At 43.4% G+C, this 16,581-nt stretch overlaps 1 protein-coding gene across 4 annotated transcripts in view; it reads left to right on the forward strand.

The window, feature by feature from the left end:
• The window catches only part of pdzrn3b (PDZ domain containing RING finger 3b), a 107,315-nt gene that overhangs the window by 72,582 nt on the left and 18,152 nt on the right, over window positions 1-16,581 (forward strand). Inside the window, exon 1 of one of the 4 annotated variants that reach the window (XM_083771877.1) lies at window positions 10,972-11,230. The exons of the other annotated variants lie outside the window; for them this stretch is intronic. Within the exon in view, the coding sequence (XP_083628003.1) occupies window positions 11,162-11,230 (69 nt within the window). The 5' untranslated portion in view covers window positions 10,972-11,161. Of the gene's footprint in view, window positions 1-10,971; window positions 11,231-16,581 lie in introns of those variants that run through there. 4 annotated transcript variants of the gene reach the window in all.

Consider the following 16,581-nt stretch of genomic DNA (forward strand, 5'->3'; position numbering starts at 1 on the left):
ATTTTTTTTTTCTTCATATTACTCCTTCAGATTCTATCCAAAGATCTCACGAATTGTTACACAGTATCTCTATAGTTATGTGCTCAAGACGGATCTGTCCGATATTTCACATTCCGTCCTAATTGGCTAACATTGGCTTTCAATGCATCTCCCACAATAAAAACTTTGATGCTCGTCTTTCCCCTGGAGACGGTTGTGTCGAGCTGCCCACAGTGAACACAAACTGGGGCAGTAATCGGAATAATCGTTCTTTTCACTAAAACGTTTGTTTCGAAAATTGTATCTAATTGGGGTACTTGGCCTCATGCATATCACACAGAGGGTCCTTGAAATTAAAAAAGTGGCAAAAAGAAGAAAAAATAAGAATTTTCCCACACCCAGATGGTACCGATTTGTTCTTTTGGGGTCTTGGGCTGGCCCAGCATGGACCTAGCCTCTGTCCCAGCCTTACTCATCTGCGAAGAGAAAAGCCTGATCACAACCTAAGGCAGAGACGCTATCTGCGGAAGTGTCGGGCCGGAACATCTGTCAGATGTTATTCCCCCGGATACGATATTATTTCGACCAGTCAAAGTTGTACGATTTGTCACACACGTTACTGCGGTGAGATTTGTTCTCCGCATTTGACCCATCTCTTGGAGCGGTGAGCCGCAGCCAAGGAGCGGTCGGGAATCATTTGATTAGTAGATTTGACCCCCCAATCCAACCCTTTGATGCTGAGTGCCAAGCAGGGAGGCATTAGTTCCCATTTTTACAGTCTTTGGTATGACCCGGCCGGGGATCGAACCCCCGACCTCCCAGTTTCAGGGCGGACACTCTAACCACAAGGCCACTGAGCTTGTGGTTACACTTGTTTCAACATTTATATCACAACAATGCCTGATGTCTCCATTCGTGTTTCCTCTCCCCTTCCATGGCCTCCAGTTGTTTGTTAGCTCATGTGCAGTGATGCTGCATCATCATAGCATTTAAACTCACCACTTCCATTAAACGTCTCTCCACACTGGAATGCAACTGCCGTTGCATTCCAGTGACAGTGATGGCATTATTAGTTGTTCGAGCATCCAATTAAACTGTTGTGGTGGCTGTCACTCCCTCTGGCTGGGCTCCCTGTGGGCTCAGGATCTGGCAAGCCAAGTAAACAGGAGTACAAAGCTGACAGCTGTCTAATGAATTATGCACAGCCTAGTGTCCCAGAAGTAGAACACACACACGCACCACACACATCCTCATGCACTCAAACCCTAGCGGTACAGTTGAGGGGAACTGGAGAGTCATTAAACTTCTCCCCATTCTTTGTTTCTGCTTTTACCAACACCTCCAAAACACCCCTTACAGCAGTAGCATCACCACGACCACCACCACCCTCCTGATCATGCCGTCTCTCTCTCACGTACACACACACACACACACACACACACACACACACACACACACACACTTCTTCTCACTGTTAGCACATGCAGCCTCTCTGACTTTCCGTCTGAAGATGTGAAGTGTGATGTGACTGGGCATCTCACCTGCTCTCTCCATTAGGAGAGTGCTGTCTTAAATCAACTTCTTTCTCTTCTCATATCCTCTCTACAGATTAAACGGCTGATAGGTAGAGCTCAATTAAGCCCAAGTCAACTCAGTGTTTAGGCCAAATCAAGTCAGGCGATCCTACAGCGAAAAGCCAAAGTCAAGTGAGGGAGACGGATGCTAATCCCGTCTATCATGGACCTGGCTAGGGGGAAATGTGAATTAGCATATCTTCTTGCCCCTCCAATGCATGGCCTTTGAATGTAGCAGCCAAGTCTATTGACTTTTTAATGTTTGTTTAGAGCACTTACGACATTTTTTTTTGACAGTCAAGTCTATGCACTTTAACCCATTCTGAACGGGCACCACGGGCACCCAGCTCGTATCGCGCCACCGAGTGGCGCGATAAGAGCTTGTAGGTCTGCTATTTTTGAAAAATCTAAGAGCAACTGACATTTTTAGAATCTGATCTCAGGTCAGAATGGGTTCATCAGACCAGTGTGTGTCCGGCGGAAACCTCGTATGAATCTGATCTCAGGTCAGAATGGGTTAATGTTAGATTAGAGCACTTATGACGTAAATCATTTTCCAGCCAACTCTATGGATTTCATGCTGCATTCACATGGGCTTTTCCTTTATTGCCCAGAATGGAGATCTCCATCTTTTTTATACAGCTTTTCGTCACATTTGCAAATCAAATCAAACAAATCAAAAAGAATAATTTACGTCATACAGTATGTGGACGAGCAAATTGACTTTTCTAAACACAGTGCTCAGGGCTTATATATATATATATATATATCACATATATTCAGTTGTCATCTTACATTTCATATATCTCGTGGTGAAACATGTCAGATATTACCCAGTTACTGCTGCCAGCACTATTTCAGGAATAGCGCAAATAGCTGATCTACTGTATAAGCGGGCTCAGGGAGGACAGAAACCTCCCATCGAGTCCCGTGGAGCAGAAGGGCAAAAGCCAGCTTGATCTAGATTACAACAAGTCTCTTTGCAATGCCTTGATGCCTTGAGATCTTGTAGATTTGTTATTTTTGAAAATTCTGAAAGGTTCTTGGAACTTCTCACGAAGAACATGTTAATTTTGTGGTAGGCAGATTTTGCTCACAATGCTCACGTCACAACATATAACGCTATTTCTTACTATTTTTGAAAGTCCTCTGAAAGTTTTCACTCATAATGTCCAACAAGGCAACGCAGGGTTTAAAGTGGTGTAATGTTTGGTTTGCCCTTCTGCCCCTTCCTAATCTCCCATTTCCCCACCCTTCCTTCCTTCCTCCTCAACCGTCTGTCTGGACTGTGCAGTGGAGTGGTGTGTGTGAACACCTGAACGTCATGCGTTCTCTCGTGTTATCACCTACAGCCATCATGCTCATGTTTCTTCAGATGTTACCACGTCATCACCTTCAGCAGACTGGGCTCAACGTCGCCATTTCCCTGTTCCTCTCTCCGATAGCTGAAGTCTGTCTCGCTCGGGCTGGACCACTCCCACCACTTTTCAACAGCCGAGTGCGAGCAGATGGAGCGATGGATGGATAGCTTGGCATTTTGCCACGGCGGAGCGCTAAAATGTCTAGGTCACTTAGTACACATTAACCTACATTGGTGCGATGACAACCCCCGGAGTGAAATATACGCCAACGTTGTCTCGTGGCCCCGCTACAACGCTGTGGCCGCTAGCCCTGCTGAGGTCCACATGATGCAGTACACTGTTAACCTGTTAATTTGCCCGGGTGAAAATCAGAGGGTTAACAGTGTACTGCATGATGCAGTACACTGTTAACCCTCTGATTTTCACCCGGGCAAATTCCTGTAAATGTTAGCCAACGGTGCCAACCAATGACAGAATGAGCCACAGGCAAACTGCATTCAATTCTTTACCTTATTATTGTGACCATAATATCATTTTGTGACGATTGATTTTGATAGAAAAAATGTGCAAAAAATAGCAAATCTACAAGCTCATGTTCATGAATATGTGTCTTTGTGTCAATCAAATCATCAATCAAAATGTGTCACAATGTGACACGCTGTGATGTTTAAAAGAATATCCCAGACGATCTCTAGTCATATCTCGCCCAGCCCTACATTCAATCAATGCAGACTGTTATGAGGTCACATTAACAGAGACTTTGTTAGTGAGTTTTGTGAGCGACTTAAAGCGATTGACAGGGAGGAGAGGAGACAAAGGGTGAGTGTTTGGATGGTTACAAGCGAGCCGATGTGTGGGCCACCTGATCCCTCTTTTGAAACTACAACGGTTAAACTGGGCCCTATGGGACACAGGGACACCGATACAACACCACCATGCAGCCCCTATGAATATGAATGATCCAGCCAAGCATAGATCAAATGCATAAGACCCCCCCCCCCACACACACACACATATATATCAGGGGATCACGTTGCCAATTAGAAGGGATGTGGTAACCCGTCATCTTCCTGTCACCACGCAGCTTTGCTCAACCCCCCTGACAAAGAAATATTATTACCTTTTTTGTCTAACTTGTTATCGGAACCCACTGAGACAGGAGTGTGTGTGTGTGTGTGTGTGTGTGTGTGTGTGTGTGTGTGTGTGTGTGTGTGTGTGTGTGTGTGTGTGCGTGTGCGTGTGCGTGTGCGAGATCCGCTGCCAGGATGAGGGAAGAGATGTGTTCTAGATGTCACTAGGGTAAAGCAGCAATGAAATCAATGAATGTCCTGGCAGACAGACGCTGCCTGGAACCCACAGATCCAAAGGAGAATCCAAATCCAAAGGAGGCTGTTGGGAGTTTTCCATTTGCACATTTGACTGTTGATGATCATTCAGATCCACTCCTTTCAGTATCAACAACAGACTCCTACGGCAGTCATTCGCGTCATAGAGCTAGCTCTGTCTTGTCTCCATGAATGGGTAATCTCAGTGTGAAAGAGAGATTAGCCGAGCAAGAGCCCAGACTAAATCCCTCCGCTGATCCCAGCCGCTAGGCACAGCAGTAGAGCTAATGGGAGCATAGCATTGGTTTTCATGCTACTCGTCAAGAAAGATCCCAGAAAAGAATAGCTTACCCTACAGTAATTGTGAGTAGTTGTAAACTTGACACAGCTGTACTCATAGGCTGCCTGGGGCAGCGTTTTCTCAGCACTGGATCCATACATGCTTTAGGATTTGTTTTTTCAAATGAGCCAACATGCCAGCCAACACCTTGTATCCAAGGTTATGCAATACCCGGGTTGTCAGAGTACCCGTTGTACCTGTCTGTGTCTAGGCCAGTTTATGACGTCAGTAGTACTATGACATCATATTGATGGGTACTCATGGGCACATCAGTTAAGTGTGGGAGTGAAGTCAGTCGGCTGGACGATTCTCGAGATGCTAGTACTATAACTACAGACACGTACAGTACGCATGCATGCACATACGAACAGAGATTTCCTGCATTTATAGTGCGATGGGATTTGGCCACTGACCCCCATCTGAAATGTCTTTGCTACCAGGGACCCCCATACAATATTTGTGGTGTTAAAATGTTTTTCAATCCCAGATTTCTTGAATGTATATATGATATGATGTTGACGCTACATGAACTCATTTTGCTGGCGACCCCCTGGAAAAGAAGCCCTGGGCGTCCCCGGACCCCACTTTGGGAACCATTGGTCTCTAAGACAATGGAAAGCAGATGGTTGACTGGGGGAAGAAAAGGGCTTATTGGAGTCCTGCAGTTGTGTCCTGGGTAGGGACTAGACCTCTGGGAATGTTGATTGATACGGATCAGTGAAAACGTCACAATGGAAGAAGCAGTTGGATTTCTCATTGTGGATCGTCTTTATCAGCACAAGTCAGTGCTCCCCAGACGCCTGTCCAGGTATGCAGGATTAGCACCAAGGAGAGAAAGAGAGGAGCAGAGCAGATATAGCCTGGCTAGAATAGATGATTAAATTTAAACATTTTAAACAATTAAAACATTCTGAAGGGAGACAGTGGGTCAAATACGAGTCAAATAAGTTCTTGATGGAAACAGATAAAATAAAAATTAGGGTTAAGGCTGATGAATGGGTTCTCTCTCCTGGTTTTGTATTGGTTTGTATAGGCCTACCTGAACATGTACTTTTTGTTTACTAAAGAGCTGTAGAGACGGAATTACTTACGCATTTGGCACCATATACAGTTGTCTCTCCTTTGACATTAATTCAAATTGTGAACAAGTATCATGTTTAGAAGTTATATTATCAGTCTTATATACAGTTATTTATACTTATATGCCGTATACAATACATTATGTTTGCATTATACAGTATTTTTGGTTGTTCCAACGACACAATTTATACACTTTTATACATGATTGTATTTTTTTATGTATTACTTTTGGACAGCTATTTCCAAAAATGTGTATAGTACTATTATCTATTATATATTAGAGAACTTGTACCCAACACATGGCAAGAAACCCAAAGCCACAACAGCTACGTCGCTATTGCAACACCCACAACACCATCTTACACACTACACCCACACACACTCACACGGCAGTGACGTCACACACTTACCTTCACAGTGTGTGGGACCTATCTCCTCCTATCGCGCCCAACGCCAACACTCGACACCACCCGCCAAAAAATGATCATTGCAGTGCCACCAAAGATGCCTCCCGTCCACACTCACGGCGGCAATGCATTTGTTTACTACAAACATTATCGCCCGAAGCACCCACACCCCCGGAACACTGTTGCCCTTTCACCACGCTAAATTCGCCAGGTCTATGCAAGTGAGCACAAATTACATGTGAGAAAATTCATTCACAAGCCCACAAATGCCATTCAAATGCCATTCAACACACACTACGACTCGCTTACAATTCGCAAACCTGGCAACACTGCCCTGTCTTCTAATAGGCCCACACTAGCTCTCAGAATCTCATTCTGATCTCCCGCAGGAGAAGAGAAACGAGGAAGGGGAGAGGAATTGTAGCCTCACGATTTTGCTTATTCCTTCTAAATCTCTGTATTTAAAATATCGCTCTCTCAGCTAATCTCTTAGTTACATCAACATTGTACTTTGTCAGTAGTTTGTTATTACGATTACACGGAACGCTTTGGCTATTTTCGCCTGCCAGCCAACTGCCGAGTACACACGCCTGCACACACACGCACACGCACATCTGGCTTGCATACACACACGCACGCCTGGAAGCCACGATCTCTCTCTCTCGCCACGCCTCTCTCTCGCCACGCCCCACACACACACACAGGCTATACACGCACGGCGGCGCCGCGGCGGCAGCGAGACAGGACGTTATAATCTTGAGTTTCATTAAATAACTGTCTTTCTCCGCACGCACATGTGCGCACACAACATTATTCAAGTGAAATGCGTAACGGCAATATTGGGCTAATATAGGCTACCAATATGTGGGTAGCCTACAGGCTTTTACCCACGGAATTAATATATATATATATATATATATATATATATATATATATTCATCTATACCAGGGCTGCCCACACTTTTCTTTTACTTCAGAGCTACTTTCAAAACAACCAGCTCATATACCCACCAAATAAAACTATCATCCCATTGCAGAAAATAGTTACAAAATGTAATTGAGGCTACATACAGTGGTGTCCCCTTCGTCTGTACCAGGCTGACTTCTATATGTTTTGAAAGGTACCTTTCTTTCTTTTTTTTTTTTTTTTTTTTTTTTACCCAGGGAAGTAGCTGAGCACAGGTGCTCATTTTCAGCAACGCCCTGCACATCGAAACACACACACACACACACACACACACACACACACACACACACAAAATGTCATGTCAAAGGTACCTCTGGAAGCCACACCTCTGATTGGTCGGGTTTAGTCTTAAGGGGTGTGTTTTTTTCACACACTTTGTAATACAATGAATGGACGGTAGGTGGCAGTAGTACAGAGGCCAGATAAACTATAAGACAAACGCACATGGAATGGGAAATAGAGGGGGGAAAATGGAAATGGTAGGGTTTTTATTTTTGGTATTTGACTTTGCTACTGATGATTGTTACTGATGACAACTATTGCATTGTGTGTTTGAGCTAACAGGCCCTATCAAGTCATCTCAGGTCATCTCAAGCGGCAGATGCAAAAATAGTTTTTTATATTAAAATTATATATTTTTTTAGGGCCATGTCGTGTGCTCTACCTGCAAAGCCTTTGTGATCTATAACTTTTGGGCACCGCTTAATGTCAGATCAGGGGTTTTGTCGGCCAGCGCCAAAAATGCTCCCCGACAGCATAATCGGAGCAAATACCGGGCAATTTACAATTTAGGCATTTAGCAGACGCTCTTAATCCAGAGAGACTTACATTTAAGCAAGAACAAAAGCATGGGAATACATCACATAAAAGCATTTATCAATATCATGAAACATGCGTAAGCTAAGAAAGTAACAGTGGAATATCTATATAATGAAACTATACATACACTATACATATAAACTATACATATTTACTACTATGCTATACATATGTACTATGGCGTGCTATGACTATATACAATACAATTATAGTGCTGTCTACATAACATGCTATAAGTCTGTGTCAAATGCTATCTAAGCCAACAGAAATGCTATCTAAGGGGTTAGGGTAAGTGCTATGGGCCATGATGGAGTCTGAAAAGGTGGGTTTTCAGGCTACGGCGGAAGATTGGGAGTGATGCTGCAGTTCTGACTGCAATGGGAAGTGCATTCCACAGTTTTGGAGCCAGAAGGGAGAAGAGTTTGGGACGTGTGGAGCGTTGTCCCGGCGTTTTTAGTGAGGGTACTTCCAGTTTCCCTGCGTTGGCTGATCTGAGTGCGCGGGAGGGTTTGTAGGGTTCAATCATACTTGTAAGATATGGGGGAGCCATACCTTTGGTTGCTTTGAATGCCAGCATCAGAGTTTTGTATTCTGTGCGGGCAGCGACCGGGAGCCAGTGGAGGGAGCGGAGCAGGGGGGAGACATGTGAGAATTTTGGCTGGTTGAAGACCAAGCGAGCTGCTGCATTTTGGATCAGCTGGAGAGGCTTAAGTGCACATGCTGGTAGGCCAGTAAGGAGGGAGTTACAATAGTCGAGTTTTGACAAGACTGTTGTCTGGATTAGGAGCTGGGCTGATTCCTGGGTGAGGAACGGTCTAATTCGTCGTATGTTATAGAGTGTGAACCTACATGATCGAGTGACAGCTGTGATGTGAGCTTTGAACGAGAGCTGACTATCCAGGACAACACCAAGATTCCTGGCTGTTGGGACAGACGTTACCAGGGCGTTGTCTACGGAAATAGTTAGCTCCCGCATAGGGCAGGACTTAGCTGGGAAGAAGAGAAGCTCAGTCTTGTCTGGGTTCAGCTTGAGGTGGTTGGAGGACATCCACTGTGAGATGTCAGCCAGGCATGCAGTGATGCGCTCTTCCACCTGAGTGGCAGAGGGGGGGAAGGATAGGAACAGTTGTGTGTCATCGGCGTAGCAGTGATAGGATATATTGTGAGCCGAGATGATAGTGCCAAGGGATTTAGTGTACAGTGAGAAAAGGAGGGGACCAAGTACAGATCCCTGTGGGACCCCAGTTTGGAGGGTTCGGGGGGATGATAACAGACCTTTCCAGGAAACCTGGTAGGTCCGGTCGGTGTGTATGAGCCATAACGTGTTGACTACACTACACTACACTACACTAATAAGGACACATAATAATAACTAATAACCCATCCGTTACTACATGTGGAGTCAACTACCGCAATTTCCTTCTTCCCATAGTGCGCGGCAACGTAACTCTGGGATGAGTGGCCGCGAAATTCTAGTAGGCTATAAAGTACATATTCTATTCTCAATGAACTCAATAGATATGAACTGGAGTGTTCACTGCTTCCCAACCAGTGCAGGCATGGGGGACTAAAACACTGGAGCAGTATGACTGCTACACTAGTGCAACGCGACATAAACCGTATTTTGTTCTTAAGGAAAACACAGTGCCATCAAGTCGTAATAAGCAACATAAGCTAGTGCCCTTCTTTGTGGTGTGTAATTGGCATTTACGTCTGGTTGGCTGTATGACACGGATGGCATGCCAGGTCTGCAACATGGTGCTGTGCCCTTTTAAAGGGGCATTCAAGGATGCAACAAATGACCTAGAGCCTAATATGTCACTGAGCATCAGTTATATAAAGTGTGCCTTTGTACAGAATAGTGTTAACATTTTTGCCCTGTTAGTTTGGGTATTTGTGTCAGGAATGCATTACGGGTGGACCCAAAAGCAGGCAACAGGATGCAAAGCAGACTATCTTCAAAGTGTTTATTTCACTAAACCAAGATAGGGCAAAACAAAGGCACAGCAAAACATATACACTCACTTGACAGAGGTCTATGGACCAACAAGGACACGCTGCAAACAAAGGGCTTAAATAGACAGGGGTAACAGGACACAGGTGAACTCAAAATACAATCAACCACAGGATAGGCTAGGGGACTAAAAGGACACAGGTGGAAACACTGACAAGTAACACGGTAGGATAGACAAGGTAACTAACAGTAACTAGGAAGACAGGAAACACTAGGAACAATACTACAAAATAAGATACACAAAACTATGGCAACAACAGAGTAACAGAAAACCAAAACCAAAGAGAAACAGTCAGGAATACATGAGCCAATACATATAAATGACAGAAATACATATTATAGTCCAAACTCTAAATAAGGACAGTCAAAGTTCACGGTCCGAGGAGCGGATCGTGACAATTTGGCTGTGGGATGAATGTTTTATTAGTTATACATAGTGAAAGAATTCCCAGTGTCTCTTTGTTAGATCAATATATTAAGCCATAGGTCAATGTAACAATAACAAAGCCCCGACTCAAATGGGGTGTGAAAACTGAAGAAAAAAAAATGAATGAAAGCTATAGAGCATAGAATTAGACATTATGAACAAAAACAAACATGTGCTTAATCTGCTGTCAGATTAATGCCTTTTTGTAGCACAAAATACACATGGGACCAGACCCATTGTCTCGCTGCTCTGTGATTCAAATTAAATAGCTGGAACCGTTGCAACTGACAAGCTTCACCAGCCCCTTGAGAGTAAGCCATATTTTTTTTTTCACGAATGGGAAAGGCCTTCATGTCACTCACTTTGTTTCCAAACTACAGACATAATGATGCTTAATAATTAGGAATCCTCCTCCTTTTTAAAACCACCATTCACAATGTAACCCCCCCCCCCCATGAATATTTAATGAGTGACTGCTTAATAAACATGAGGGGGTGTATAACTGCGCTTTGGCAGTGGCCCCTGTTGGCTCAAGCAGAGAGCAGGAGAGTCGTGCAAAGTGAGGGAGTGTGTTGGTTGAAGGGGAGAGCATGTCAGAGTAACTGAGAGCCGAGAGAGAGAGAGAGCGCGTGTGCTCCCATTCAGACACACAGGCAGGCACAAGACACAGCAGTGACAGTCTGGATGTAAATCCTGACACACAGAGAGAGAGAGAGAGAGAGAGAGGCAGAAGAAGTCATAGAAAAGTGAGCTCCATGCAAGTCAGTTCAAAGAGAGAAGAGAAAGAAGTGAAGAAGAGAAAGAAGTAGAGGGGATCTCCTGCCTGTGTGGCTGGAGGGGAAGCCTACATGGTGTGATCTCGTCCATCATGGGATGTAACCTCTGTACACTGCAGAAGCCGGTGGAGCACTACAAACTACTCTATGAAGTCTGCCAGGTACGCTGATGCAGGAAAGCTTTCTCTTTTCATAGATAATGTATTAGTTTGTTTGTTCGTTTGTTTGGCATAATGTGTGTGGGAGAGGGGTTTTGTCTTGCCTTTTTGACCACTATTAATCATTATTCACGGACTTGCTAAAAAGCAGCTGATGTTGGTCCCTTGGTGGTTGTGCCAGAGAGTGAGAGTGGCTAAGTGGGGAGTAGAATAGAGTTGTTGTTGTTTAGACAGAGCCTCTGCAGCTGAGCTGCCTGAACTCTTGGCATCGGGGTCAGAGAGAGGTGGTGTGAGAGTTGCTTAAAGGACCGGTGATGAAGAGGTGACAGTTGACTCAATGCGACTGCTAGTGTGTGAGGATCACTGCCCACCTCCTCATTGTCAACGGAATGCTGACACAGACCCATTTGCTTTTAACCCCCATTTGACTTTCCCTTACGTTTATGTTTAACACTCAAGTGCTTATTTTGCACTTTTTTTTCTTTTGGTCAAAGGAAACAGACATGGGCATGTTATAGACAACTTCACTAAAGAAAAGCTGGAATTTGTTTTCATGTCAGAGCACCGGAGAGCTGTTTAAATTCCAAAACAAAGTTTGCTCAGACTGCCTTCAAACAATAAACAGGTCCAATCCTATTATCCGCATTCCACTCGATAGTACACAGTATTACATTTTACATGGAGTTATTTGAAAAGTTCTACAGAGAATCTATCCAAAAAGTAAAATATACTGGTAATAATTAAACGGGACTCCCATGTGCTCGAATGGAATGTTTAATATACAAGATTTGTTCTTTGGCGTTTGAGGTAATGGAATGATAAGCCACCTGGTTCTGCATAGTCATCTAACACCTGACTTAGTTGTGCATTGTGTGGTGCACCGGAAATAACAGATCTACAAATTCCCCGAATTGTCGCGCCGTGACACCGCTGTGAGCTTGTAGATCAGCTTTTTTTCGGTGCACCACACCGGTGCTCAACCATGTATAAATCAGGCTTAACAGTTAACACCTCATTGTCCACTGCATCCTGTACGTCCTGAACCAGCTCTGTCCTGTCGAGTAGCTGCTCTGTTCATGTCACTACCCGTAACTCTCAGGTCTCTATTTTTGACATCTGAAACATTTTCTAAATATGAATTTAAGCACATGCTACTTCTGTCTGATTTTACTTCAGACATGCTAGTTGAATGTCATGATCAAACTCCTTGTGAATATCCCTCTTTAGACCCCTACCCACCCATCAATGCCCCCATTTCCTTTTTCAGGGAAGATGGCAGACCGTGTCTTTGATCATGATGTGTACAGGGAAGGGTTGTAGAAGAGTGGCATGCTAAATGGATTATGGGTTTTGTAAATCTGAATGAGACCAAAAGAAAGACCTCCCCTCCTCCTGCTACCCAGTTTTTCTCTGTTCTCCACCTGGAAAATGACACTCAGAATAGTGGGTGATGGTAAAGGAAGAGGGCCAACTGTTCCTTTGTCCTGCTCACATCGGTTGCATTGAACATGTCATTTTGCATGTGTCAGTTATGCATTATAATTGACAGGCCGTTGATTGACACAGGTCACAGTTTGCTCTTTCATGCTGTGGCTCTCTTCTCTTCTGCTGGCCACTTCAACCATGACAGCCAGCCACCTGATTGGACTGAGGCCCTGCTGACAAAGCCAGTCCGCTCTTTTCTACATGAAAACCCCATTTGTCATTCTGCTACAGGTTCAAACAGAACGCTGCATGTGATTCAGTGAGATAAGCTGTAATGCACCTTAAAGGACAACTTTAGTTCATGTTTTAGGTTATTAGAGAAAGTAAAAGATGTGTGTTCTTTTCTTTTCTTCAATTGCTGCTTTCTTTAGTTTTATGGATTTTAGCTGTTTTTGACAGGGGGGCGGGGGCATTCGAACATGGGGCTAAATATGTATTTTTTTTACAAAATATTATGGCAATTTATTTTTCAATTATTTACTATAGTCCTACTAGACCCCAAGAAATTACATCTGGCCCATAGACTGTAAAAAATATGGACAAAGCGTTCCCCGGGTCTAACATGAACGTAAAATGAAGCCTGTCAGTCCTTCCTTGTGTACATCGCCATCTTTCTAGATCCGTTTGGGCCCAGCTGGCCATTGGCTGTCCCAGACAACGAGGCGGGACTTCCCCCCTTCTTCTCCGTTGGTTTTTATTTTGACTCGAGTGGGTGGGGGATCCCGTTCATAGACTGTAACGGTAGCCACGCCCCTCAGAACATGCGTGACTTTATGGTCATTTTTTTTTATAAATGGGACCATCATTTTCCAAAAAGAATATTATGACATTAGAAATGAGACTTTAAACTAGTGACTGGAAGCAGAAAGTATTCATGACCATGTTTATTAAGGTAATACAGTCTAGGTGAAGTTGGGCCCAAATACATGGACTTGTATGGGGCTATGGGGTTTTTTGGGCCCAATGACAGCGCCACAACAGGCCATTATATGAACTTTCAGGAAATCCCGATTTCCTTGTGGCTTCACAAAATATCTGTCTGACTGCCCCCCTGATCTGGCCACAGAAGATCACAAGATCTACTGAATGTGAAGGTAGCCTACTGGGGGAAGCCACACTGTGTGTCATAGGCTCAATGTGATCACAAGATCTACTGAATGTGAAGGTAGCCTACTGGGGGAAGCCACACTGTGTGTCATAGGCTCAATATGTCAGTTTGACACATTCAGTAGATCCTGAGATCTTTTGTGGCCAGATGTAATTTATTTGGGGCTAGTAGGACTATAGTAAATAATAAAATAATAAATCACTATAAAATGTTGTAAAAAAAATACATATTTAGCACCATGCTCGAATGCCCCCCCCCCCCCCCCCCCCCCCGCCCCCTAAAATCCCTAAAACAACCTAATAACAACCTAAAACATGAACTAAAGTTGTCCTTTAAGGAGAAATGGTCAGAAGTGACGTCTGTGTAGTCACTAGTCACATAATGTTTTCCTTAGTGATCTATGAATTAAATCAGATGAAACTATCTCTGAGATGACATTGTCATGACAAAGACTAGTAGTTGTACTGTAACAAGTTCAGCCAAAAGTGTCATGGCACCATGCAGTTTCTTTTTGAGTGGTGCTAGCCACTCCTATAGACAGCATTGTGTGTCCGTATGTCTGTCCCTGTGTCCGAGTACCGTCTGTATGTCTGAGTACGGAAATAGAGTTTGTTGACCACCAAGTGTCACTGTTGACACACACACACACACACACATACACACACACAGACAGGCCAGGGAGGAGAGCTTTTACAGTATAGTACAGTACAGTACGTACAGCACGAGTACAGTACAGCACCACTCAGTTCAGACAGGTCTGATTCTTCTTTCGAGGACAGTTCTTTTCTCATTTTGGGATGTCGAAGGTTGTTGTGATAATGACATTATTAACATTTAATTTGTAGTGTAAAATATTATTTATACAATTATAAAATGAGCAACTAAGGAACAACAACTTTCAACCTCCCCTTTTATCTAAGTGCAATACAATGTATTTAAGTGCAATATCTATTATTAAGTACATCAAATAATTCACTTCATAAAATATATAAATTTAAAATATATAAAAATAAAAACCTCCTTGGGCCGACAGTGTTGAACTTAATTGTTTAGTTAAACCAAGCCTCTTCTCTTCTCTTCTCTTCTCTTCTCTTCTCTTCTCTTCTCTTCTCTTCTCTTCTCTTCTCTTCTCTTCTCTTCTCTTCTCTTCTCTTCTGCTCAAGTTTGAACACCTGCTTTTGTCAACAGATTGTTGACATGGGCAGATTGCCCATGGTGAGAGAGCTGTGATCAAGAGCACATTAATCCTCGACCATTAATCCTCTAATTGAGAGGATAATGAACTGCTAAAGACATTGAACTTTCTATGGCCGTCACCGTGGCTAGAGAACATCAACTCATGCAAAACCTTCATTCTGGACATCCAGTTGGTTGACAAAATGCCTTAGTAGTCATCATGAGACAACAATTAATTAGGACAGCTCAAGTGAGAGTTCTCACTCTCTCTGTGGGTGTCTGTATGAGTCTGCTGATGCACATTCAAATGTATGTCATTTTTTTTATGTTTTTTTCTTTTATTTTTTTTTTTTTATGGAGGGACAGACAGTAAAGGCTGACAGGGGATGACATGCAGTAAAGGCCGTCGGGATCGGGAGTCGAACCCGCGGCACACTGCCAGACTGGATTACCAGCCAAGGTGCCTGGGCCACTGAGCCATGGCCCAGGCTAAATTTATGTCATTTTCATGTCATTTATGTCACTGCACATTTCTGTCACTGCCGCGCACACAGTAAAATGCTAAATATTGGCACTGGTGGATGTCAATCAATCGGGGTTTGTAGCAGCAGCTGTGCAGAGAGAGTAGAGCTGGATTTGGTAGTAGTTTTGTTCCATATCAACAACAGCACACAGAGATCCCCTTGATCAGAGCTACTGGCACGGTGCCAAGTGCCAACACTGACCCCCCTCTCCAGGGGGTTAATAATCCTTGAACACTTGAAAAGTTTCCACTTCATTACACACCTTAGTTCCCGAAGACACCGTGGCAATTTTGCCCCGTATCTCAAGTATCAACAGAGTGCATCTCATTCTTTCTTTCTTTTCAAAATATTTTTATTCAGGTTTTTTGTAACAAGCCCAGGGGCAAGCATTAAAAGCATAAAAAGATAAAACTCAATTCCCTATCCCACCCTCCCCCCACCCACAATCCCAAGGATAGTCAGAAATACAGTCTGGAGGAAAATAAAAATGTAATATATATATATATATATATATCTATATACACAAAATACATGCATAGATAATTACAAAAATAAATACAAACTAAATTAAATTAAAGCAGATTTTCTTAGCAGAGCAGATTTTTTTTCTGTTGTGGTTTGGCGTTGGCCGAGGCATAGGCACGGCACACTATACAGTTTGTGTGTTGTGGTAGAATGTCATAAATGTATTCTGGAAGCATTTTTAATGAATCCATAGTTACATATTTGGAAGTAGCCATTGTGTTGTGCAGTTTGAAACCTCAGCAGTATCTTATGAAATCAGCTTAAAAGCTAATTATTTTAACCACAAGAAAAAAGAAAACAAACCTTCTGCATACATACATGAAAAAAAGAATCAGTAGTTGGTGGTTTTTAATAACGCCTGAATGGGAATCTTCAGAGCTAACCTCTCTTGATCGAGCCCATTAGAACTCTGTGTTGGTCTTGCCGGTCTCTTTTAAACTTGAACCCTATGACAGCAGTGAACCTTACCGTGTGTCTTCAAAGCTAAAGGTAAGCACCATGCCGAGATGTAAGCTCAGCTGCTTTTGTCTGGACGG

Source organism: Protomyctophum parallelum (genome assembly GCF_964188405.1).
Source record: "Protomyctophum parallelum genome assembly, chromosome: 8".
NCBI lineage: Eukaryota > Metazoa > Chordata > Actinopteri > Myctophiformes > Myctophidae > Protomyctophum > Protomyctophum parallelum.